Below are 24,857 nucleotides of genomic sequence, written 5' to 3'. Positions count from 1 at the left end.
ATACTTTTAACACAACAAAAAAAAAATGGTAAAACGCCTGCAGGTTTGATAAAGATATAATAATAAAAAGAACCCTTTGGAAAACTCAGTAACATAACATAACAAAGCGCCCTTAAATCAGTTTTGTTAACACTACTACGTACTGTCAGCCGATACGAGTTTTTAATATTCTATTTTTTCGTTTATATCAATTTAGATTTTTGCAAATAAATTCATACAATTGAAAAATAAGGCAATATGCATCAATACCTAACGATAGAGGACCGATACCCTTTTCCACAATATTGCCTTAAATTTCAAAAAGGATAACTTTAATGATACGGGTCTACCTAGGCCTCCTCCTAGGAGCATGCATGAACACGGCGAGAGTAGTCGAGCCAGGGTTGAAGGACTGGAACTACAAGATGAGCAAGGCATTGTGACAGCCAAGGAGACTAAACCAGGACTTAGTGCACGAGCATAGGGTGGTGAGGGCGGAGATGCAAAGGCTCTAGGTCCGGAAAAATCTAAGGATGACCAAGAGTTGGGAGCAGATTCAACTAAGGAATGCCAAATTGAAAGTCTAAGCTTCGGTTTAGGTCTAGCCCATCCTAGTGTCGGTCTTGATCCAGGTCCTTAGTGGTGGTCTAGAATGAACCTAGGTAGATAGGGGCAATACGTCCAATTCCATATTCATTTGCTTATGCATTTTACTTCAAGTTGTGTGGACCGAGATGGTTTGTATCTCGAGTCATTTATTTTGAGTTAAAGTGAACCGGTTCGATCCATCTGTGAACCGAGTCACTTAGATTAGTATTTAAACTTTGTGTAATTTGGATTTCACATGCAATCAAGAGAATTGAATTTCATTTGCCAAGTTTCTCTTGCTCTCTACACGTCCCTCTCCCCTCACCTCTCTTTCTCCTCACATCTCTCTTCCCCTCTCTCTCTCTCGTGTGCCCCCTTCTTCACCTTCACCTCCCTCAAGTGTCAGCCTTGGCTGGCTACTTCCCTCACGCAAGCCTCTCCATAACCGGCGGTCAATCTTCTTCCTCTCCTTAGTTTCTTGTTCTTTTCCTCAACCCCTCGACCGACGGCTTGGTGGCTGAAGAATCCAAAGTGTGCATCGGCCCTTGCATCTTCAACAGCTCATGGTTTCCCCACCCCAAATCCAGCATTCAAAGGTGCATTCTCCCTTGAACACCAAAGGAGAATAGAGGCCTGCATTGCTTCCGGGAAGGCTGCAACTTCCCTTGGTCGGCAGCATACGTCCATGTCAGCAATCTAAAGGTTAGCGCGTGAGATTTTAGAATTGAACTTGTGCAATGCCGTTGGACTATTTTGGGTTAAGATTCGACCATAGGAGTGGCCTGATTCCCTCGAGTCACAACCGAGAGTCTCAGACCAATTTCACGGTGGAAGCTTTCCCTAAACTAGTTCTTACGAGTCACAAGGGATTTCTCAGATTTCCTGAACTATTCCTAGAAGCTTGCTTTCAATTGGTTGAAAAAGAAAGAAGAAAATTCAGTGAAAAGGGCAGAAAAAGAAAAAGAAAAGATAGAAAAGAATCACCCGCAAAAAAAAAAAGAAAAAAGAAAAAAAAAGGAAGAAATTCGTGCAATTCTGGCGTGCTTTGAGCCTGAAGTAAGCTTGCTGGAAAACCGGTAAATTCCAGCCACCTTGGCCTTATTTATGGTGACCTTTGGGCGTCTTCCAACAGTAGACTAATTCGCCCTTGTGCCAGCAATAGGGCAAACACAATTGGGTGGGCAACTACGTCATTACGTGTGGCACATTTGGAGACCACCCAAGTTTCATCTTCCAGAGCAGCTGGCGCACATTTGGGAAAATCTTCAGCCTTAAGCCGTTGGAGGAGGAGATCTCTTTCTAAGCCGTCCTTCATCCACTACCCTACATCTGGAACACGTGGCAACATCCCAGCTCGTGGGCCAAGTTCAAGAGAGAGAGAGAATCTCCCACATCTGGGTGGAAATCATCAAGAAGCGCCACCTCGTCACATTTGGGCAAGGAGTGAGGCGATCTTCTTTATCACCTCCACATTTGGTGGAACCAACCTTCTTTCACACTCCCTCACCGATCCCAATCCCCCCCTACATTTGCTCCTATCCCTGACCCATCTAGAAGCCACCTAAGCCGTGTGTGAGGAGGTCCACAATTGGACTCCACCTCACCCTAGCGGGTCCCCTTAGCCCTCACCTTAGGTCAACACTCACTAGGAGTGCCGAACAGCCACATTTGATCCCAATCCTTACCCAATCCCGCGTCCGAAACATCATTCCCTAAACCTCATTGCCATGTATCTAGTCGATCCATACCCGTGCCTCCCCATCTTGACCTAGACCTAGTCAACTAGACCCAAGTTACTTAAACCTAGTCAAACCTACCAAGCCCACCACTATCTAGACCTACCCTAGCCAACCACACATAGGATTAAGTCCGGGCTCTAGACTGAGCCTATCATCACTGACTGTAGCTAGGTTCAATCCGGCTCTAGACCGAGCCCAGTTCGTGTGCAAGCCCAGCCAGCCAGCATCCGGTGAAGCCTTCATCTCCTACCAGTGATTCCGTTGGCGACACAGACCGCACCACGCGCATGCGCCTTCAGCTAGGTGTTGTATGCAGCAGGGAACGTTGGCACTCTGTTGGACTTCAGACAGGCGATTCTTACATCTGCACAATTCAACCTTCACCAGCATTGATCCTCTCATCCTCTGTAGCTGGAGTACCTGAAAGTGGTCTTCATCCCGTGGTCTAGGAACACCAAGCTAGCCTTGGTTGGGTACGTGTTCATCTTAGTTCAGTACTTGCATTTTCATCCAAGTTTTCTTGTAGTTTTCTGGTGGCCAGTGGCCTAGGATCCGGCTGCAAGATACTAGTATGTGAATTAGCTTGTTCTTAGTGCTTGAATTATTGTCTTGTTATTCCAATTGAGTTAGAATAGATTGTTCCTCTTGTGCTTGTTTAGCATCGCTTCCATTAGTAATTCTTGTAGTAGATTCGTTTTAGTCTCCCTCAAGCGATCTTGGGGATAGGACCTGCTGTAGGAAGGGGTCGAGGCCTACTCTGGAGCGAGGTCCTATCAATTTGGTATCAGAGCCATCTTGATAGGCCGCCGAACTCAGTTTTCAGATTCCAGCAGTGTTAGTTTCTTCAGCCTGCATTTTTTTTCAGTTTCTGAAAAACCAGAAACTACGCCGGATTCCGGTGGCCGGCGCTGTCAGCTCCGGCATCGGAATTGGTCGAGCTTAGGCTCTTTGGAAACGCCTAAGTCTCAGGAATCTCCAGTCCAATTTCAGAATTTTTGGAGTTACGGATCAAAAGTTATGAATTTTTGAGTGGACCCCTGTCGCTGGAGAGTTTCCTCCGCAGTTTACAACAGGCAGCGTCTGAACAGAACGTGTTTAGGCGTGACTTTCAGAGAAACAAGTGCAGCACTGGAATTGAGTTATAAGCTGAATTTGGTGGCGTTGGATTCCTTATTGAGTCTAGTATTTTACCACCAAATTTCAAGATTTTTGGAGATTTGGTTAGAAAGATATCGATTTTACAAGTGAAACCACTTTCCTGGAAAATCTCTGCGTCCAGTTCAGTGACTGCAGCACCTTGGCATTCCGCATAGCAGATTTTATGTTTTAAGTGGTTTTCAGCTGTTATTAGATCAGTTTTGGTGTTCCAGTTGATTTCATATTTGGATTTTAGTTTAAATTTAGCATCTTTGGTTGGTCTTGAATACTTAGTTGAGCGACATTCTTGCTAGTTTAAGTTGTTGCTACTTGTGTTTGTGGGATTTACAACCTATCTCACATGGTGACAACTAGAGGTAAGCAACTTGCGGCTGTTGAAGAACCCGTGCTTGAGGAGTATAGTCCAGGCCACGAGGAGGAACCCCCACGGAATTCCAAACCCACACCATAGGCAGAATGGTCCATATTGAGAGCGAAATGCTCCAAATTCGTCAAGAAATGGGTGAATACAGCAAGAAGTTGGACAAGCTGAATGAGATAGAGGTCTTGAAGGAGATGATTAAGTCCATGACGTCTAGTTTTGAGGCTAGTCGACCATCCCCACCAGGACCCCCAGCCAACCATGACAAAGGGAAAGGTGTTTTGGGCGGCCCTCCTAATGCCGACCATGACCCCTTACAGTCTCAAGCGGGACCAAGCAGGCCTCCGCCAGGTGTTTATAATAGCAACGGTGGACAACATTATTCTTCCCCCGAGTTGGAGAACCGCGATCCTCATGGCCCACAAACTAGTCAGTATATGGCTAGATTTGGTGGAACTCAATGGGAGAACGTGAATCATGATCGTAGATGGGGTGACAGAGTAGAGCGTGAACCCCCTATGTGGGAGCGTTTCAGAGAGCGTCAGGGTGTACAAAGAAACCAGCCAAGAATTCCTCAAGTTTGCATTGATTTCCCACGTTTTAATGGCCAGGAACCATTGGATTGGATCTTCCAAGTGGAAGAATACTTCGCCAGATGATCCATGAGGAGGAATGGCTTCAAACATCAATTCTGCACTTTGATGGTGAAGCTAGATGTTGGTATAGGTGGCTCAAACATAACGAGCCTGTCACCGCATGGGAAGAGTTCAAGGAAGCCCTCTTACTCAGATTCGGTGAATCTTCATATGTGGATTATGATATAGAACTGTGTAACCTGAAACAGACCTCGACTGTCCAAGAGTATCAGGCTAGATTTGAAAGTTTAGCAAGCATGGTTGAATGGACGCCTAAGTCCTTCATTGCCGCTTTCATTGGAGGTCTAAAAGAAGAAATTCAGATCGATATTCGAGCTGAAAAGAATACGGAATTGAGAAAGTGTTTTGCTAAGGCACGGTCCATAGAGGATAGACAACAGAAGAAGCAAGTATTGTACAGACCATGGAGGAATGTGGGAGCTATTCGTCCAAGGGAAGTTCATCAGCAAAAGTTACTTTCAGCCCCACCTAGGAAGGAAGAGCCCAAGCCGGCCTACAAGGCCAGGGCACCTCCAGCCCTAACTCGTGAAGAACGTGAGCTATTGATAAAGAATAAACAATGCTTCTGGTGCAAAGAAAAATGGGATCCCACGCACAGGTGCAAGCACATTAGGGTGTACACTGTGTTGGAGCAGGAAACGGATGATGAACAACCTCCTAAAATCGAAGAGGTTTATTATTCAGAGGCTAAAGAGGAGCCTCAAAAAGAAGAAGAAGCACCTCTCGACGGTGCTTGTCATATGATGACTGATCCCAACCGGCCAGATGCTATGAGAGTGATAGGACTCATTGGAGGCAATAGTGTTCTTGTCCTACTCGACTCAGGGGCCACTCACAATTTTGTGGGCGACCATCTTGCTGAAGAATTGGATTGCACTATAGAAGAGCATCCCACACTTCGAGTTCTAGTAGCAAACGGGGATTGTCTTCCTGCACCCGCAAATGCACAAATGTTGAACTTACATTGCAGAAGGTCCCGTTCAAGGTTGATTTATTGGTCGTTCCCTTACCCAGTGTGGATATTATTCTTGGAGTCAAATGGCTCAAGACTCTAGGTCGGATTTGGTGGGACTTCTCCACCATGGAGATGTGCCTACCTAAGGAGGGTGGCGGAGAAGAAGTATTAAGGGCGATCGATCCCAGCTTGGAACCAAAGGCAACCTTACGAGCCATCCGGGTGCAACAGCCTACAGCATGGCTAGTGTCAGTGGCAGAAGAGGTGGTCTCACAGGAGAATCATGAAGAGGAGATACCTAATCAGATTCAGAAGGTTTTGGGTGAGTTCGAAGGCATCTTTGAGGAGCCCAAAGGACTTCCACCTAAACGGTCTTATGACCATAGGATAGTCTTGGCCAATGGAGCAGAGCCAGTGAACGTGCACACATATCATTATGGTTATGCTCAAAAGTCAGAAATTGAGAGATTAGTCAAGGAGATGCGGGAGAGCCATATTATTCGTCCGAGTTCAAGCCCATTTTCATCGTCGGTCCTTCTAGTAAAAAAGAAGGACAACACTTGGAGGTTTTGTGTAGATTACAGGGCTCTGAATGATGCTACTATAAAAGATAGACATCTCATTCCCGTCATTGATGAGCTTTTGGATGAGTTGATAGGAGCACGCGTCTTTTCCAAGCTTGACCTTAGGTCGGGGTACCATCAGATCATAATGTATGAGGAGGACATCTCTCAAACGGCATTTAGAACTCATGACGGCCATTACGAGTTTTTGGTCATGCCGTTTGGACTCACTAATGCCCCATCGACCTTTCAAAGATGTATGAATGACGTGTTTAGACAGTATCTGCGGGACTTTGTGCTTGTCTTCTTTGATGATATATTTGTCTACAGCAAGAGCCTAGAGCAACATGAACAACACCTCCGCATTGTTCTACAAGTCTTGAGGGAGAATACCCTTTATGCCAAAAGGTCCAAATGCAGTTTTGGACAGTCTTCAATAGGGTATTTGGGGCATATTGTATTTTATGAAGGGGTTAGAGCAGATCCGGAGAAGCTTCAGGCAATGGAGCAATGGCCAATGCCAAAGGACCCTCACATCATGAGGGGATTCTTAGGCCTTACAGGGTATTACCACCGGTTTATCCAAGGTTACGGGCTGAATGCTTCTCCTTTGACGCACATGCTGAAGAAGGGAGAGTTTGCATAGACTGATAAGGCAAGAGAGGCATTTACTAAACTCAAGGCCGCAATGATGAGTGCCCCTATTCTTGCGTTACCAGACTTCTCCAAGGACTTCGTAGTAGAAACCGATGCAAGTGACATAGGGATCGGTGCTATGTTGAGTCAAAATGGTCATCCTATCACTTTCATGTCAAAGGCTCTAACCAATAGAGCGAAACCCTTTTCTACATACGAGAAGGAGCTTCTAGCAATTGTGTTGGCCGTTGAGAAGTGGAGACCCTATCTGATAGGGCGAAGGTTCATTGTGAGAACCGACCATAGTAGTTTGAGATATATGGTTAAGCAGCGAATTTCAACCCCGACGCAGCAATGCTGGTTAGCCAAATTGCTTGGGTATGATTTTACAATTGAATACAAGAAGGGAACTGAGAAATCGGCTGTAGATTCCCTATCTCGAATGCCTGAGCACATAGTGACTCTATCAGTTCTGGAAACAAACATATGGAAAAGATTGATAACCAAGTAGGATTCTGATAGAGATATGGGGTTGTTGAAGTGTACTCTTCAACAAAGTCCGGGATCCATCCCACGATACTCTCTGAATGGAAACATGTTGTGACGCAAAGGCAAGACAGTAGTACCCAAAGAGTCAGCTTTGAAGCCTGAGTTGCCAAAGCACTTCCATGACTCTACTGCAGCCGGGCATGAGGGTGTCGCAAAAACCCTTGGGCGAATCAAAGCCCAATTTTGGTGGGAAGGGTTGAAGGCCGATGTTATGAATTATGTTCGAGCCTGCAATATATGTCAACGAGAGAAGTACGAGGCAACTAAGCATCCTGGTCACATGAACCCTCTCCCTATCCCCGAGAAGCCATGATATTTCAATGGACTTCATTGATGCCATGCCCAAATCAGAGGGCAAAGAAGCAGTGTTAGTAGTGGTAGACCGCCTTACAAAGTACAGCCATTTCGCGCCGTTACCAAAGTACTACCAAGGGCCGATGGTTGCTACAGTCTACCAGGACTTTATTGGGAAGTTGCATGGGATGCCTCGCACTCTAGTATGTGATCGAGATTCCATATTCATGAGTGCGTTCTGGCAAGAATACATGAAGATGGCGGGGACCGTCATCAATTTTAGCACAGCCCACCATCCACAAACAGATGGGCAGAGCGAGGTGGTGAACCGAACATTTGAAATTTACCTGAGGTGTTATGCTGGAGAAAGACCCGACACTTGGGTTAGATACTTGTCTTGGGCTGAATGGTCTTATAACACCAGCCTACATTCCGGAACCGGCGTAACACCATATGAAGCCCTATATGGATATCCACCTCCAGCTATTCCCTGTTATGAAGGCAATACAGCTAGAGATGAAAGGGTGGATTGCGCCTTGCGCAACAGAGATGAGGTATTAGCAGCATTGAAACGCAACATCAAGAGGCCACAAGAAAGGACGAAGAAGGCACATGATAAGGGCAGAAAGGACAGAGAGTTCGAAGTGGGGGACATGGCCTGGTTGAAGAGGTTGCCCCTGAGGCAAAAGTCACTACTCGGGCAACCATATTCAAAGCTATTACCGCGATATTACGGGCCTTTTCGTGTGTTACAGAAGATAGGAAAAGCAGCCTATCGTTTGGCATTATCTCCTACGGCACAAGTGCACCCAGTTTTTCATGTTTCACGGCTTAAACCTCACCATGGTCCGGTGCCTGAACAGGAAGAGCCGTTACCAGATTTGACACCACAACCATACCGAATCTTGGAGCATAGATGGGTCACAAGAGAGGGCAAGTCTCGCCATGAAGTGTTAGTTGAATGGGAAGGAGTAGATGGAGGGATCTCTTGGGAGATTTTTGACCAGATTGTCTTACTTTTTCCCAACACTCGAGCTTGGGGACAAGCTCGATCTAAGGAGGGTGGATCTGATACGGGTCTACCTAGGCCTCCTCCTAGGAGCGTGCATGAACACGGCGAGAGTAGTTGAGCCAGGGTTGAAGGACTGGAACTACAAGATGAGCAAGGCATTGTGACAGCCAAAGAGACTAAACCAGGACTTAGTGCACGAGCAGAGGGTGGCGAGGGCGGAGATGCAAAGGCTCTAGGTCCGGAAACATCTAGGGATGACCAGCAGTTGGGAGCAGATTCAACTAAGGAATGCCAAATTGAAAGTCTCAGCTCCGGTTTAGGTCTAGCCCATCCTAGTGTCGGTCTTGATCCAGGTCCTTAGTGGTGGTCTAGAATGAACCTAGGTAGATAGGGGCAATACGCCCAATTCCATATTCATTTGCTTATGCATTTTACTTCAAGTTGTGTGGACCGAGATGGTTTGTATCGCGAGTCATTTATTTTGAGTTAAAGTGAACCGGTTCGATCCATCTGTGAACCGAGTCACTTAGATTAGTATTTAAACTTTGTGTAATTTGGATTTCACATGCAATCAAGAGAATTGAATTTCATTTGCCAAGTTTCTCTCTCTCTCTACATGTCCCTCTCCCCTCACCTCTCTTTCTCCTCACGTCTCTCTTCCCCTCTCTCTCTCTCGTGTGCCCCCTTCTTCACCTTCACCTCCCTCAAGTGTTAGCCATGGCTGGCTACTTCCCTCACGCAAGCCTCTCCATAACTGGCGGTCAATCTTCTTCCTCTCCTTAGTTTCTTGTTCTTTTCTTCAACCCCTCGACCGGCGGCTTGGGGCCTGAAGAATCCAAAGTGTGCATCGGCCCTTGCGTCTTCAACAGCTCACAGTTTCCCACCCCAAATCCAGCATTCAAAGGTGCATTCTCCCTTGAACACCAAAGGAGAATAGAGGCCTGCATTGCTTCCGGGAAGGCTGCAACTTCCCTTGGTCGGCAGCATACGTCCATGTCAGCAATCTAAAGGTTAGCACGTGAGATTTTAGAATTGAACTTGTGCAACGCCGTTGGACTATTTTGGGTTAAGATTCGACCATAGGAGTGGCCTGATTCCCTCGTGTCACAGCCGAGAGTCTCAGACCAATTTCACGGTGGAAGCTTTCCCTAAACTAGTTCTTACGTGTCACAAGAGATTTCTCAGATTTCCTGAACTATTCCTTGAAGCTTGCTTTCAATTGGTTGAAAAAGAAAGAAGAAAATTCAGTGAAAAGGGCAGAAAAAGAAAAAGAAAAGATAGAAAAGAATCGCCCGCAAAAAAAAAAGAAAAAAGAAAAAAAAAAAAAAGAAATTCGTGCAATTCTGGCGTGCTTTGAGCAAGATTTGAGCCTGAATTAAGCTTGCCGGAAAACCTGCAAATTCCAGCCACCTTGGCCTTATTTCCGGTGACCTTTGGGCGTCTTCCAACAGTAGACTAATTCGCCCTTGTGGGACCCACTACCCTACATCTGGAACACGTGGCAACATCCCAGCTCGTGGGCCAAGTTCAAGAGAGAGAGAGAATCTCCCACATCTGGGTGGAAATCATCAAGAAGCGCCACCTCGTCACATTTGGGCAAGGAGTGAGGCGATCTTCTTTATCACCTCCACATTTGGTGGAACCAACCTTCTTTCAAACTCCCTCACCGATCCCAATCCCCCCCTACATTTGCTCCTATCCCTGACCCATCTAGAAGCCACCTAAGCCGTGTGTGAGGAGGTCCACAATTGGACTCCACCTCACCCTAGCGGGTCCCCTTAGCCCTCACCTTAGGTCAACACTCACTAGGAGTGCCGAACAGCCACATTTGATCTCAATCCTTACCCAATCCCGCGTCCGAAACATCATTCCCTAAACCTCATTGCCATGTATCTAGTCGATCCATACCCGTGCCTCCCCATCTTGACCTAGACCTAGTCAACTAGACCCAAGTTACTTAAACCTAGTCAAACCTACCAAGCCCACTACTATCTAGACCTACCCTAGCCAACCACACATAGGATTAAGTCCGGGCTCTAGACCGAGCCTATCATCACTGACTGTAGCTAGGTTCAATCCGGCTCTAGACCGAGCCCAGTTCGTGTGCAAGCCCAGCCAGCATCCGGTGAAGCCTTCATCTCCTACCAGTGATTCCGTCGGCGACACAGACCGCACCACGCACCTGCGCCTTCAGCTAGGTGTTGTATGCAGCAGGGAACGTTGGCACTCTGTTGGACTTCAGACAGGCGATTCTTACATCTGCACAATTCAACCTTCACCAGCATGGATCCTCTCATCCTCTGTAGCTGGAGTACCTGAAAGTGGTTTTCATCCCGTGGTCTAGGAACACCAAGCTAGCCTTGGTTGGGTACGTGTTCATCTTAGTTCAGTACTTGCATTTTCATCCAAGTTTTCTTGTAGTTTTCTGGTGGCCAGTGGCTTAGGATCCGGCTGCAAGATACTAGTATGTGAATTAGCTTGTTCTTAGTGCTTGAATTATTGTCTTGTTATTCCAATTGAGTTAGAATAGATTGTTCCTCTTGTGCTTGTTTAGCATCGCTTCCATTAGTAATTCTTGTAGTAGGTTCGTTTTTGTCTCCCTCAACCGATCTTGGGGGATAGGACTTGCTGTAGGAAGGGGTGTAGGCCTACTCCGGAGCGAGGACCTATCATTTAATAAGCGTATTTTTGAGGGTGCTTTCACAAAATTAATAATGCTCCCAAAAATAGGTAAATATTGCTTGTGAACTACGGTTGCTATTTAAGTGGGTGGGTTCCCGTTCCCCGCGGAGAGTGGGGAGAGAGAGCGCTCCCGCTATAATTACGAGAAAGAACGATCTCAGAACCCCCCCCTCCCTCTCGCTCTCTCTCGCACAAGGGAGTAGCTCTTCGAAGGGAATGGCGAAGCGTCTATTCCAAATTGGTTCTTTCTCTCTCTCTCTCTCTCTCTCTCTCTCTCTCGATAAATCTTTCATCCCTTTCTTTTTTGTCAACTCTGTTCTTTTAAGTTACCATTCTCTCGTTTTGGTATTCAGCGTGGAATTTTCACATGCTGTTCGTGTTCTCCGAAGGATATCTCACATGAAATTATAGTTTGTAATTTCTCCATATTCTGTAGAGAGTCCCCATGGAAAACTGAGCAATCCAGAATCCCTTGTGTTTTCGCATTTTCTGTAGACTCTTCCCCAGCTCTGTTGTTGGTTTGGGATGAACATGGAATTGCGTTATTGTTCGAGGAGCAATATAAAATGGTGGTTCATCTAATATTCTGTATTCCTGTGTATCGTTTTTGTGGTTCGCTTGAATTGCCCCTTTTCTTCCTTGGCATGTTGTTAGATGCTTGGTTTGAAAGTTGGGACTCAGTTGGTCTAATTTTTCTCTTTCGATACATAATCTGTGGAGATATTATTTTGGCGTCGGTGATGTCAATGGCTTGGTGACAACAGTAAAGTCGTGATTTTCGTTCTGCTATATTGATTCCTTCTGCTGTTTGTACTGGAAGTTAGCTTATCATCAGTTCGTGTCCTGACAGATGTGGTTAATAGAATCATGATACCTGAAACTGAAAAGTTTGTGAGACGAAGACTGATATAACACTAGCAGTTACTGGTCGGCAGTAGCTTGCAGTTTGTTTGCAAGTAATTAAGGGGACTCGCAAGAAAATGCTTTATCATGGGACTCATGCAATATAGCAGACCCGAAATACTGTTTATCGGATTGAAGTCCAACCGCGTGGGAAAATCTCTTCATGTAGTGAATGTCTCTTTTTCTGCTGATGCTTTGATTGTCTGATCTGCGTTACAAAAGTAAAGCATTACCCAAGAAGGAAATTGCATCACAAGCATGAAAGGATAGTCATATTAAGCCTTTAGCCCTTTGTGGACATTCTTCCTTGATGACCTCCTTATTCGATTCATGTCGCTAAAAGTTCCTATGTGAAGCCACGGTCTAAGATTTCCAGCCACTGTTAGTTGGTGACTGCGTCTTAATATTGTTTTCATCTGGCAAATCCAACCAGGGGTTCCTCTTTCTTGCTAGGGGCTACTGGTCATCTGGTTATTGAAGAGAGTTAGGATAACTAATGGATGTTTTTCTTCATGCTTTTATAGTTTGGAGGTGCTTCTGCTGTTTTACTTTCCAGGTTCTTCATTGCCAAAATCTTTATTTTCAGTGCTCTATTTACATAATTGTCTTAGTTTGTTTGTGTGGTTAGTTGTCATTAGATTTTCCTCTGTATTTGTGTTGCTGCAGAATGTAGTTACAACCACATGAGGAAACGGTGGAAAGCTTATCAAGTACTTGTATCTAGTCTTCTTACCCAACACCATATGCAATGGTCTAAAGCAGAGAAAGAAGCAGTGGGATGCTCAAACGTTTTAAAGAATAGTGACAATCATTCTGCAAAATCAGAGCTGAGTGAGCTGAAAAATCATCAGGCAAATTTCAACAGACATGATTTTGATGGAGAAGAGCTAACTGAAAGAAAGCAGAAAATGGAACTTGAATGGTTCAGTAAAGCCCTTGAACCAGCGATGCAGCTGTATAGGTGGGCTTTGCCTGCAGGTCTAGCAATGTTCTTGTTAACTGCTATTTTCTTCTTATTTGTGAACTGTATTCTTATGGTATAGTTGATTTCATTCTGATATTTGCTAAGGTTGACTCAGGACGTGGCAAGATGCTTCCTTATGTAAAAAAGAGTTCAACTGTTTTGTTAATCATTTACTCTGTCTTACTTGACACATTGGTACCAATGTTAGTCTCATGCTTTTCTTGTATTCTTATTGCTAACGGGCTGTATTCAGTATTCAACACTTTTGACAAACAGTATCTTTTGTGCAATTTATAAAGATTATTTCACTAGTTATCATAATATTGCATAATACTTCGTTTATAGACTACCTAGTTTTTGGCTTGTTTGGCATGGGGCATGGAGAATTGGTTTAAACAAAGGAGAGAAATATCTTTCTCTTTAAAGCTTTTAGATGTTCTATTATATTGCTACGTTCAATTTCTTTATCACTGAATAATAAGTTGCAAATACGAATCTGTTCACTGTTCTATCAGCCAAAAAGTGCAGAAATGAAGAAGAGAACTTGCAAGAAAATATGGATGTAGCTCTCACTCTGCTCTCTCTAGACTCACACATGGGTTTATCTTCCACTTTAAATAAAAAATGGAGATTTTCTGAGCACTACAGTCTTTAGCTCATAAGATGCAAGGAAATGAGCCCTATTTACCTCCTTAATGTGTCTTGCTTTTGAAAGGGCCAATTATATCCTGTTACATGGTTAATGTCCTTACACTCTTAAATACTCTCTATAACATGGATCTATCATGTTCCATCCTAACTATGCTTGAGAAAGTTCTGCTTTTTTTATCATTTACTATTTCGACGCTGTTGGGTTTCCTGAATTTTCAAATTATAATCTAGTTTGTTTTTATTCTTTTTTCTTACTCATCGATATTCGATATTTTATACTTGCTGTTTGGTCTTTGTGTTCTAAAGGCTGACTTGCCAAAAAAATTTCAGGAAGTAATAGCATGCAACAAGTCCCATCAAGAAGCAGATCCATTGCTGAAATTATTGCAAGTCTTCAACGAAGCAAAGCTGGGCTTCCGGAGTGGAGCTTAAGTGACCTCACTGTAGGCCTTTATCTGATCTATCTTCGGCGAGCTTCTGAATGTTTACCTGAGGATTTCCAAGGGGTACAGATCTCTTCTGATTCTCAGGTAAATGTTCTTCAGCCTTATTGCCTTAAGCTGGATGATTTGATTTCTATTTGTGACTAAAAGGAGTGCAATTTCGCAAAGGCAATTTGAAATTTGATGCTGCATGATGTTTCGCTTGTGACATGAAGAAGTCTATAATACAGAAAAATTATTACTGTTTCGTGTAGAAATTAGGCATTACTTGTTGTCATGTATTTATCAAATTGGATCTAATATAGAGGCATCATCTGTGTAGCTGCAATACTGTATTATTGACTTGAAAAGAAAATTAGTGTTTTTTTCCTAGTGTTAGAACCACTGTAGTGCACTTTATAACGTATGTCTAAAATGGTATTCTTCTGAATCAGGTCTCATACCTCATCTATCATGTGGAACTAGCCAAAGGAGCTTATAGAGAAAATGCTGCAGCTCTTACTCGAAACAGCATGCTTCGGGAAGGACATATCTTGAAATTTGTTCGTGATTCATGCCTCTTGAGACCTGGATATTATATTGCTACTGATCCACGTAATAAGTCTGTGATTGTTGGAATACGTGGAACACACACGGTTTATGATCTTATTACTGATATGGTTTCCTCTAGTGATGAAGAAGTCACACTTGAAGGGTACTCAACTCATTTTGGGACTGCTGAAGCAGCTCGATGGTTTATACATTATGAACTAGAAACTATTAGAAAATGTCTGCAGAAGCATGAGGTAACCGCACAGCACCACATTGTTTAGGTGCTCATTTTTTTCTGTCGAAGTCACTATGCCTCTGTTAAACATAAGTTTATATATGTCTTGGCGTATGTGTACTTGTATCTGTATATGTGTCTCACATACATATACATACACATGAGCTTATATGCATATATGAATCAGATACACATACACATAATGCATGTATGCTTGTATCCACCTGTGTCTACACTTTTCAAGTCGGTCATTTCCTTTTAAAATTTGCTAAGTTATGAATTTCTTTTTGAGTTTTGAGAAATGAAAAAATCATACGGTAATTACTTAAAGCCTTAAACTAATTCTTTTAAGATATATGTGCTGAGTCCTTCCCTTGGTTTATATACATACACTTTTAACAGTAGCAGTTTTATGTTGACGTGACTTTGGCTACAGGGGTTTAAGCTGAAGCTAGTTGGCCACTCTCTTGGGGGAGCGACGGCAGCATTGCTGGCAATAATGCTTAGGAAGAGATCAAAACAAGAGCTTGGTTTTAGTCCTGATATTGTTTCTTCTGTTGGTTTTGGGACTCCACCTTGTGTGTCAAAAGAGCTTGCTGAAAGTTGCACAGAATTCGTTTCTTCTGTTGTTTTGCAGGCAAGAGCTTGGTTACAAAATTATTTCTCCTGCATTTTTTTTTTCCTTGAAATATTGCCAGCAATTCTCTCCTGATGTGCAAAATTTTCTGTTCTCTAGGATGATATTATTCCAAGGTTGAGTTCAGCTTCACTAATGAGGCTGCGCAACGAAATCCTTCAGACCGATTGGTGTGTGAACTAGTAATACAATTGCAATTTATGTTGCCTTCTTTTTTTTTCCTCTATGGCTTAGATAACTGCATTTCGGTATCTGTTTGTCACATGCTGCCTGCTACTCTCTCTATTTCTTATCATCTAGCTGGATGCATCTCGGTTACTAATATTAGCAATTTAGAGGTGAACATTTGCGGTGGACTGTAGCAATTTAATGGACTGCTAATGTTAATTTTGGAAATGGTGATTAAGATTTTATTTCCTCTGATCCTTCCTGTCATGATGTTCTGTTATCAGTTATTATGTATGTGCTTGAGGCACGACCAATGGTCCCCCCATCCTTCTGTTATTGGGCATTTACCCTGTGTGCTTCTGTAAAGGAATGCATCTTTCTCCTGCAATCTATAGGGCCTACTAGATACTTGAGTGCCATTGATTGCACTTTCTATTAATGTGAAAAATTTGCATTATGATCTTTTGCGCATGGGACATACTGTTAACCTCCAAGCTAATAAACTCACACACACAGCCTTAATGAAAGCCCAGCCTTCACTAAACCGGGTAAATCTCGTGTTCCTTTAGGGTTTAATCCCTGCTTACTTTATACAAAGTGTACGTTGGGGTGGGTTAACATACCTGTTACCATGACCCAACTCGCAGACATGGTCCATCTAAATGACTCACTACCCTGACTTCAGACTGAAGATTCAAACATAACTCCAAACACTCTAACGTGACTCCAGCTTAACACTACTGAAGACTTACTGATTTCAGCATGTCTAACATTTATTCCCCCCTTACAGAAACACCTTGTCCTTAAGGTGTGAAGTGTGGGAATCGGTGCTGAATATCTTCTGCAGACTCCCAAGTGGCTGGTAATTCTTCTCAGCTGGTCCACTCAATAAGCCATTCAGTTATTTTGCTGTTATTGATCTTCACCTTCCGTGTGGCCAACCTGCGATAGGGAAACAGGCCTGGAGTTCCTCGCAAGACTGGTGCCATGGGTGCTTCCTCACTGGTGGGGGTTGGTGACAGGCTTTCGACTTAGATACATGAAAAACAGGATGAATCAGTCTGTCTTCAGGCAATTGCAATTCATAGGCCAAGGTTCCAACCGTCCTTTTGATGATGTAGGGTCCTACATATCGGGATGCCAGTTTGACATTTCCCCTTGTAGTATGAGTTCCCAGTCCATGGGGTGGCCTGTGCAGGTACATCCAGACTCCTGCCTTGAACTGCTGGTCGCGGTAGCGTCTGTTATATTGCAGAACCATCCAATTACGGTGCAGCAGCCAGATGCTGCTTAAGATCCTTCAAGATTGTGTCTCTACATCTCAGCTGAACATCTATTTCATCCTCTTTGACTGTTCCTGGTTGATACTTCCTAAGATCCGGTGGAGCTCTGCCATAAGCAGCTTCAAATTGAGTTGTTGCCATGGAAGAATTTCACCCTGTATTATAGGCATACTCTGCTCAAGACAGATAGTCAGCCCATAAGTTTGGCCACTGCCCAGCAAGGCAATGCAAATAACCCTGTATTATAGGCATACTCTGCCCAAGACAGATAGTCAGCCCATAAGTTTGGCCACTGCCCAGCAAGGCAATGCAAATATGGTTCCAAACTTCTATTAAAAACCTCCATTTGGGCATCCCACTGTGGGTGATAGGCTGTGCTCATTTGCACTTGCTGCCCTGCAGTTGGAAATATTCTTTCCAGAAATTACTCAAAAGGGAGTCCCAATCACTTGCTATTCAATGGGAAACCCCATCATGCAGTTTGCCCACGTGCTCTAGGAATGCTCTTACCACTGACTTAGCGGAAAAGGGATGAGCTAAAGCAATGAAATGTGTGTACTTAGTCAGACAATCTACTGTTACAAAAATTACTGATTTTCCTCTCGAAGGTGGGAGCCGTTCTATGAAGTCAATAGAAATATCTTCCCACACTAATTCGGGTATGGGCAATGGATGAAGCAGCCCTGCTGGTTTCCTTGTCGCATATTTATTTTGCTGGTATATGTGGCAATGCTTGATGTACTCTATGACTGCCTTTTTCATTCTAGGCCAATAGCAGGTGCCCCAAATTCGTCGGTAACTCTTCTCTACTCCTTCATGGCCTGCTTCCTTGGAATCATGGTAGTGTTCCTGTAAAATTTTGAGAAGATCAGTTTCTGGTGGGATAAATATCTTACCTTGGTAGCATAGATATGACCCTCTCCAAGAGTACCAATACTTGCACTGGGCTTGCATTTAACTGTGCCTTTATCTTCTGCACCGTCTTAGCTTGTTGATGGGCATGCTTAATTTTTTCCCACAATTCAACCTGTACTTGAGAAATAGAAAACAGTAGGTTCTCTTGATAGCTGCCTTGTCTGGACAGTCCATCTGCCACCAAGTTCTCCTTCCCTTTTTTTGTATTGGACTTCAAATCAAAGTCCATTAGTTTGAGTATCCAACACTGTACTGTAGGGGACAGGGCAGACTACTGCAGACAATACTTCAAACTATGGCAATCAGTATCACCACAAACCTTCTTCCCATCAAATATTGTTTCCATTTGGGGATGGCCAACACCATGGCTATGAACTCATGCTCATATGCTGACTTAGCCTTGAAGTTGGTACCCATTGCCTTGCTGAAAAAAGCAATGGGATGCTGCTCTTGATTGAGCACAGCCCCTATTCCATAATCTGACGCATCCGCTTCTATACAAAAAGGAAGTTAAAAATTGAGCATTTTCAAAACTGGTGCCAATGTAATGGCCAGTTTGAGTGTTTCAAATGCCTCTTCCTCCTTCTCTCCCCACTTGAATCTGTCCCTTTTTGTTAACTCAGTTAAAGGCGTAGCCAGCAGTACGTGACCCTGAACAAATCATCGATAATAGCCGCCAAGCCCAAGAGTGACCTTAATTCTTTCACCAAACTGGGTATCTTCCATTCTCTTACTGCTTTCACTTTATCGTCCTCCATTTTGATCATTCCTTTACTGATTACATGGCCAAGGTATACAACCTGATCAGTCCCAAACACACATTTGGATTGTTTGGCATGCAGTTCATGTTGCTGCAGTTTTGACAAAACCAACTGCAGGTGCTGAAAATGCTCTTCTTCCCTCGTGCTACACTAGAATATCATTAAAAAAAAACCAATTCGAATCATCGAAGATAAGGTCTAAAAAGATCGTTCATTAGGGACTGAAAGGTGGCAGGGGCATTGGTTAGTCCGAAAGGCATCACCTTGAACTCATAATGCTCGTCATGTGTTTGGAAAGCAGGTTTGGGTATGTCTTGGGCTGCCACCCTGATTTGATGATACCCTGCCCTTTAATCTAGCTTAGAAAAGTAAGTTGATCCATGCAATCCATCTAATAATTCTTCGATGAGAGGAATGGGGTAGCAATGCTTTACTGTTATGACATTCAATGCACGACAATCAACACAAAATCTCCATCCTCCATCCTTCGTTTTTACCAACAAGGCCAAGGACGCAAAGGGGCTGCGGCTGGGCTGAATAATGTCATCTGTCAGCATCTCTTTCACCAATTCTTCCAGCACCTTTTGCTGGTGGTGGCTGTACCAATATGGACATTGGTTGACAGCTCCAACCCCATTTTGGAGCTCGATATGGTGATCATGGATTCTTTTCGGAGGCAGCTCCAACCCCATCCTAAAGAAGAAGAGGATCCACCAGACTCCCATGGGTTCTTCAACTGGTTTCTCAGCCTTCATCAACAACATGAAGGACATTGCAGCCCCCTTCATCATCTTTGCTACTTTTTGCTCTCCCATGGTCTTCCACGGAACTGCTTCTAAAGTCTGTCGGCCTTCCTTTTCTTTTTCAAAGTGCATCTTCAATCATATGAAGTCCCACAAGACTTAACCAATGCTGTGCAGCCATTGTACCCGTAAGACCAAGTCTGCTTCTTCCATTCCTAGGGTGAAAATTTCAACTTGAAACTAATGGCCCTGAATTTCTAGGACTTCTTGTGCACATCTTCCCCTACATTTTAACATGCTGCTGTCCCGTAGAACAATGTCAAAGGCAGGCTGATTCTCAATCTAGCAGCCCAGTGCTCTTGCTGATTTTTCGCATATAAAGTTGTGGGTGGAGCTTGTGTCCACCAAAATGCTTGCCCTTCTGCCTCTCAACTGACCCTCCACCCTCATTAATTGAGGAACATCATCTCCTGCTAATGCATGGAGAGAGATCTCGGGAGAAGCCCCAGTGTTTGCTCCTTCAGTCTCTTCTAGTACTGCTATAGTGTCAGGTTCCAATGCTACTTTGTCTGGTGGATCCTCTTCTTCTTCCACCAAATACATATGAAGCTTTCGGCAGACATTAGTTGATCACAATGAAAGCAAATCCCTCGCTGACGCTTGTCTTTAATCTGTTCAGGGGTAAGACGACAGACAACCTGGCGTGCAGTTTGGTTTCCCTTAAAAAAGGGTGTAGGCGCTACTGGAGCCTTGGGTATAACGGGCACTGAGCGCTGAGCTCTATCATAAAATGGCATCTGACTTCTATAACCCATGCCGCGATGCTTTTCCTCTATCAATCGGGCCATCTCAAAACATTCCGACAGGCTCCTAGCTTCACCGCCTGAACTTCGATGTGTATTTCATCCTGTAATCCTCTCACAAATGCCTCGATCAGTGCTTCTATCGGCCATCCTCTGACCATGTTGCTGAGATTTTCAAAGCGTTCTTGGTTTCTGGCTGATCTTCATTAGCTCGACATTGTAGTCGAGGTATGCAGATGACCCAAATTGAGCCTTCATAGCATCTATCAAGCCTTCCCAATTCATCTTTCCTTATTGTGTCACAAGCCATCTATACCATCGAATGGCTGTTCCTTCGAAATGCACAGCAGCATGGTTGACACGCTGTTCCCCGACGATGCCATGGCAGTTCTTCTGCCTTGAAAATTCAGCTCAAGGGATCTTCACTAGAAAATCGAGGGAAATCCATCGTCGGCTGTTTCTAGGGCATTGAACCCATTCCCATGCCGTTGGCAGCCAGAGGTACCTCCAGTGTTCTCGCTCCCGATGGTGGAGGAGGTGGGTGTAGAGGAGGGGATGAGGGTTGAGAGGATGATAGAGGGGGAGGGGGATTTGCAGTTGGGGACCGTAACTCACCTGATTCTGTGCAGCCTGTGCTAGTCGACTCCATTCCCCATCCATGTTGAAACATCTCCCTAATCATCGCCGTGAGGGAGGAATGGTCTGCCATGAACACCTGCATTCTCGCTTCTGCTTCCTGGTTTTGGCAACAGCCTGTTTTAACTCCATCGTCTCCTCCATTCTTGCTTCTGCTTCCCCTTCGAGGTAATCTTGCTGGGTGCCGCCATCAATCTTCGCTCTGATACCAATTTGTTAACTTCCCAAGCTAACACATAAACTCACATACACAGCCTTAATGAAAGCCCAGCCTTCACTAAACAGGGTAAGTCTCGTGTTTCTTTAGGGTTTAATCCTTGCTCAATTTATACAAAGTGTATGCTGGGGTGGGTTAACCTTCATGTTACCATGACCCAACCCACAGACAGGGTCCATCTAAATGACCCGCTACCCTGACTTCAGACTGAAGAGTCAAACATAACTCCAAAGAGTAACGTGACTCCAGATTAACACTACTGAAGACCTACTGACTTCAGCATGTCTAACACATACATAATGGTCTCTTATTCACCATCCATGCGCAAATGTTCATATTTGGAACGGGAATATTTTAGGCATACTAAAATTTTTGCCTGTTAATTTTCAGTCCCTAAATGTGTTCAGGAAGTGTGACGATTCACATATCTTGGCTAAAAACAGCCAAGAAGCTATGATTATGCTTTTGAACTGAAGTGTGGAGATTCCTTTTAACTGCTAAGCAATTGTAAATGTCGATGAGATTAGGCCATTTGGCATCTTTAAAAATATAAAAGTGTATAAAAAACTTTTTCTGTAAAATTTCAATACTGATTAGTCAATTCATCTTAAATTATGCATATACTTGTCTATCTTTTTCCGTTGAGTGTTTGTTCATCTATTTGGTGCTCTTAAATAGAGTATCTATTTTAGCACTTCACTGTTCCTCTCCCAATGTTGTCTCTGACTTCTAATGTTGTCTTTCATGGTCTCTTGGCATCATCAGGGTGAACCTTTAGAATGATCCAATGTAACATGCATCTTTATTCTTTGTTGTTTTAGATAGGTCGTATCATCATTATTGCTAAATATGTTGTCTGTGGACGCTGCCCTTATTGCTGGACTTGTAACAAATAAAAATAAGCCTTTGCTAATGGAAATGTAGATTACCCAATCGGACTTTAGTTTGAGTTTTCTCTTGGGTTTTTTTCTGTTAGGACAAGAATTTTTGAGAAGGAAGACTGGAAGCGGGTGACAGATCTTGTAACAAATGCCAAACAAGTGGTGTCCTCCATACAGGATATTGCTCGGAAATGCACGGAGTATGCTAATTTCAATAGCGCAAAAGGTGTCTCAGGTACAGCCCTCTCTTATCATATAGGAAAACTGAATGATAGACAAGCTTTAAGGACATCTATTTGCAGTTGTTCCCAATCTTTATTTCAGCTCTTGTGAACAATGAAGAACATTTTTAAAAGGTTTGAAATATCTCAATGTCATCTGTCAGTTATATGATATTATGCATTGTAGTTTTTGCTGTAAATTTAGCATGTAAAATCTAGATTTGATTGAATGTACTCTATGTAAGTTTGAAAAACATGATGTCGCAATCTGAAACTAAGAATTCAACCACCCTCAGACTGTTTTTGCTTGGATACTTCATGTTTTTGTATCTTTTATGCCTTTCAATTGTTGCCATTTGTTTGCCGGCTGCTCATGCATATATTTGAAGTGCTTGTTTGTGAATCTCTATGGTGGAAATACTCTCAAAAAATTTATTCAATTGTCCAGCGTCCTAAACTATTCTTCACTTTTTGTCTGTTTCGTGTTTTGTTTTTGGGATGGTCAGTTGTGCTGCTGGAAAATCTGTTGGTGTCTGTAAGTGCACTAACATCTCTCTACTCTTTACATTAGGTATTTCTAATAAGGATTCTGTCGTGACTAAGAAGTCTTCTGCTACACAACACCCTGGTGCGTCATCACATGTTCCAGAGAAAGAGAAATCCTCTCCCACTGAGTTGTTTCTTCCTGGTAAACTGTATCACTTAAGGAGGAATGTGGAGACTTCTGCCATTGGAGGTGACGCTATAGAATATTATACTCTGTGGAAGGGGCATCCCGGTGTACATTTTAGAAATATAGTCCTCTCAAGCAACTTGATTTCTGATCATAAATGTGATAATCATTACTATGCTCTTCGAGATGTTCTGAAGGGATTGCCAAGTTCTGGTTATCAAGAAGTTTGTTGGTAGGAAAGCTTGGTCTAACAAAGTTTTCTGTAAATAACGGGTGTCAATTGTTGCCCAATGCAAGCTTTTATAGTTTTATGCTTTAATAGCCTGTGAACATGGCCATGATTTGTTAATCACGTTAAGGTGGAAGCTGTTGATCGTAGTGTAACAAAACTGATCAAAAGTTCATATGGATGACAGTAGAAGTTAATATGGATGACTGAGAAATTAATAACACAAGTATCAAAAGATAAGTAGATTTGCAACAAATAAAAAATAGAAAAGGAAAAAAAAAACTGTTTGACATTAAAAAACTAAAAAAATAAAAAAAAGTAAAAAAACTGTGTTCAAAACACATTAAAATGCGTTTTTTTCGTTTTTAATGCTTTCTTAAAAAAAAACATGTTTTTTAAGTTTTAAACGGCTAGTTAATTTATTGTATTTTTTTCACGTTTTTTTTAAAAAAAAAGCGTTTTCTGTGATTATGAAATTATATATATATAGTCAAAGACGATTGAGAAAACTGCTTATTCCTTTTATTCTACTGGGGATTCTAGAGGCCACCTTTGAGAGACTCTGCTTTGGTTTTAAAAGTCAGAAGTATAACACGTAATTAGTTGAATGTAATTTTGTAGACTGATAGCGGTTTGGGAGATGTAATGCACATTGAACAGAAAATGAGAAAGTCCTGTTTGAGCGCCACTTGCCTGCCCAAATGGGAAACTCCTTTCGCATGGGGTTGGGATGACATTCCAAGTCAAACTTGTTCTGGCTTGATAAGGTCTCCTTTGACACAGCTTGAGTAAGAGCAGCTTTACTTGCACTCTAACTTGCACATGAAAATGCAGCCCTTTAAGTCCCTGTAGCTCAGAAGGATACACTTCCAAATGGATATTCAATGGACTATGGTGGTAGTCATTTCAATAACAGATAGCTTTGATCTGGCTGGCTGTGCTTGTTAAACCTCACCTGCTTACCTGTATGCCCAAAACATGGTTTTGGAGGCAAAGAATCTACATCTTAGTTTAAATCAAATTTTAAAAATGAAATTATGTCCTCAGGAGACATAGCTCATCCGGTTGGGTTGGTGTTGGGTTAAATCCTTCATTATCAATTTGATTTATGTGGGTACTGTACCTTTGTACCAATAAACTGGGAATAATATACTAGTTGATCTGTATGAAGCTTACACCACGCACCAGCCTTGGACCAAAATTATGGGGTTTGGTGGTTGTATTGGACCTTATTTTGAAATGCAACACACAAATTAAACTGAAGCTTGCCTGAAAACATTACTTTTGTTGAATTTCAAGTCTAAATCCAGCAATAGCCTGCCAAACCATAGGTACCAGTGAATTGAAAAAAGAATATACCCAATCGAAAAGAAGGGAGATGAACCGCTTGAGGGCCCTTGATGAATAATCCTTCAATTCCACAGGTATGGATTAGAGCTAGGTACTTGAGGGCTGGACATATCTTTGGTCCATCAATTTCCTATGGAAGGGATCATGCTGCTGGAAAAGGCCTGGAGTTGGGTGGAATCGAATTAGAGACCATGTTCAGTGGAGAGTGGGTAATGGAGCCTCCGTCAAGTTCTTTGTGGACAGATGGTAGGGCATGAAGCTTACCAGAGAGGCCAATGGGAAATTGTGAGGCAGCTAGCATCAGGAGTGATATTCACTTAAGTCTAAGGGAGGCCAAAATGCTGGTCAACTAGAGCTGGACTGCCTGAGGGAGGGTACTACAAAACATCATTCACACTAGAGTGGCAGTCTGGCAGATGAAAAACTAGAGAAGTGTCTTCT

At 43.2% G+C, this 24,857-nt stretch overlaps 1 protein-coding gene across 2 annotated transcripts; it reads left to right on the top strand.

Moving 5' to 3' along the window:
* The first annotated feature begins 11,269 nt into the window (after positions 1-11,269).
* On the top strand, positions 11,270-23,156 carry LOC116266150 (uncharacterized). 2 transcript variants are annotated; one of them, XM_031647255.1, is made up of 8 exons: positions 11,270-11,413; positions 12,742-13,053; positions 14,021-14,220; positions 14,568-14,918; positions 15,336-15,536; positions 15,636-15,706; positions 22,039-22,178; positions 22,736-23,156. In XM_031647255.1, the coding sequence occupies exons 1-8, from the start codon at positions 11,389-11,391 to the stop codon at positions 23,071-23,073; spliced, it is 1,638 nt and encodes a 545-aa protein (XP_031503115.1). In that variant the 5' UTR covers positions 11,270-11,388; the 3' UTR covers positions 23,074-23,156. The 2 variants fall into 2 exon arrangements, with proteins under 2 accessions (XP_031503115.1, XP_031503116.1); XM_031647256.2 differs by lacking the exon at positions 11,270-11,413 and adding an exon at positions 11,446-12,631.
* Positions 23,157-24,857: the final 1,701 nt, after the last annotated feature.

The sequence above is a fragment of the Nymphaea colorata genome, chromosome 12, assembly GCF_008831285.2.
Source record: "Nymphaea colorata isolate Beijing-Zhang1983 chromosome 12, ASM883128v2, whole genome shotgun sequence".
Lineage (NCBI taxonomy): Eukaryota > Viridiplantae > Streptophyta > Magnoliopsida > Nymphaeales > Nymphaeaceae > Nymphaea > Nymphaea colorata.
Note: the sequence above shows the minus strand (reverse complement) of the source record. Positions and strands in the feature narration are given on the sequence as shown.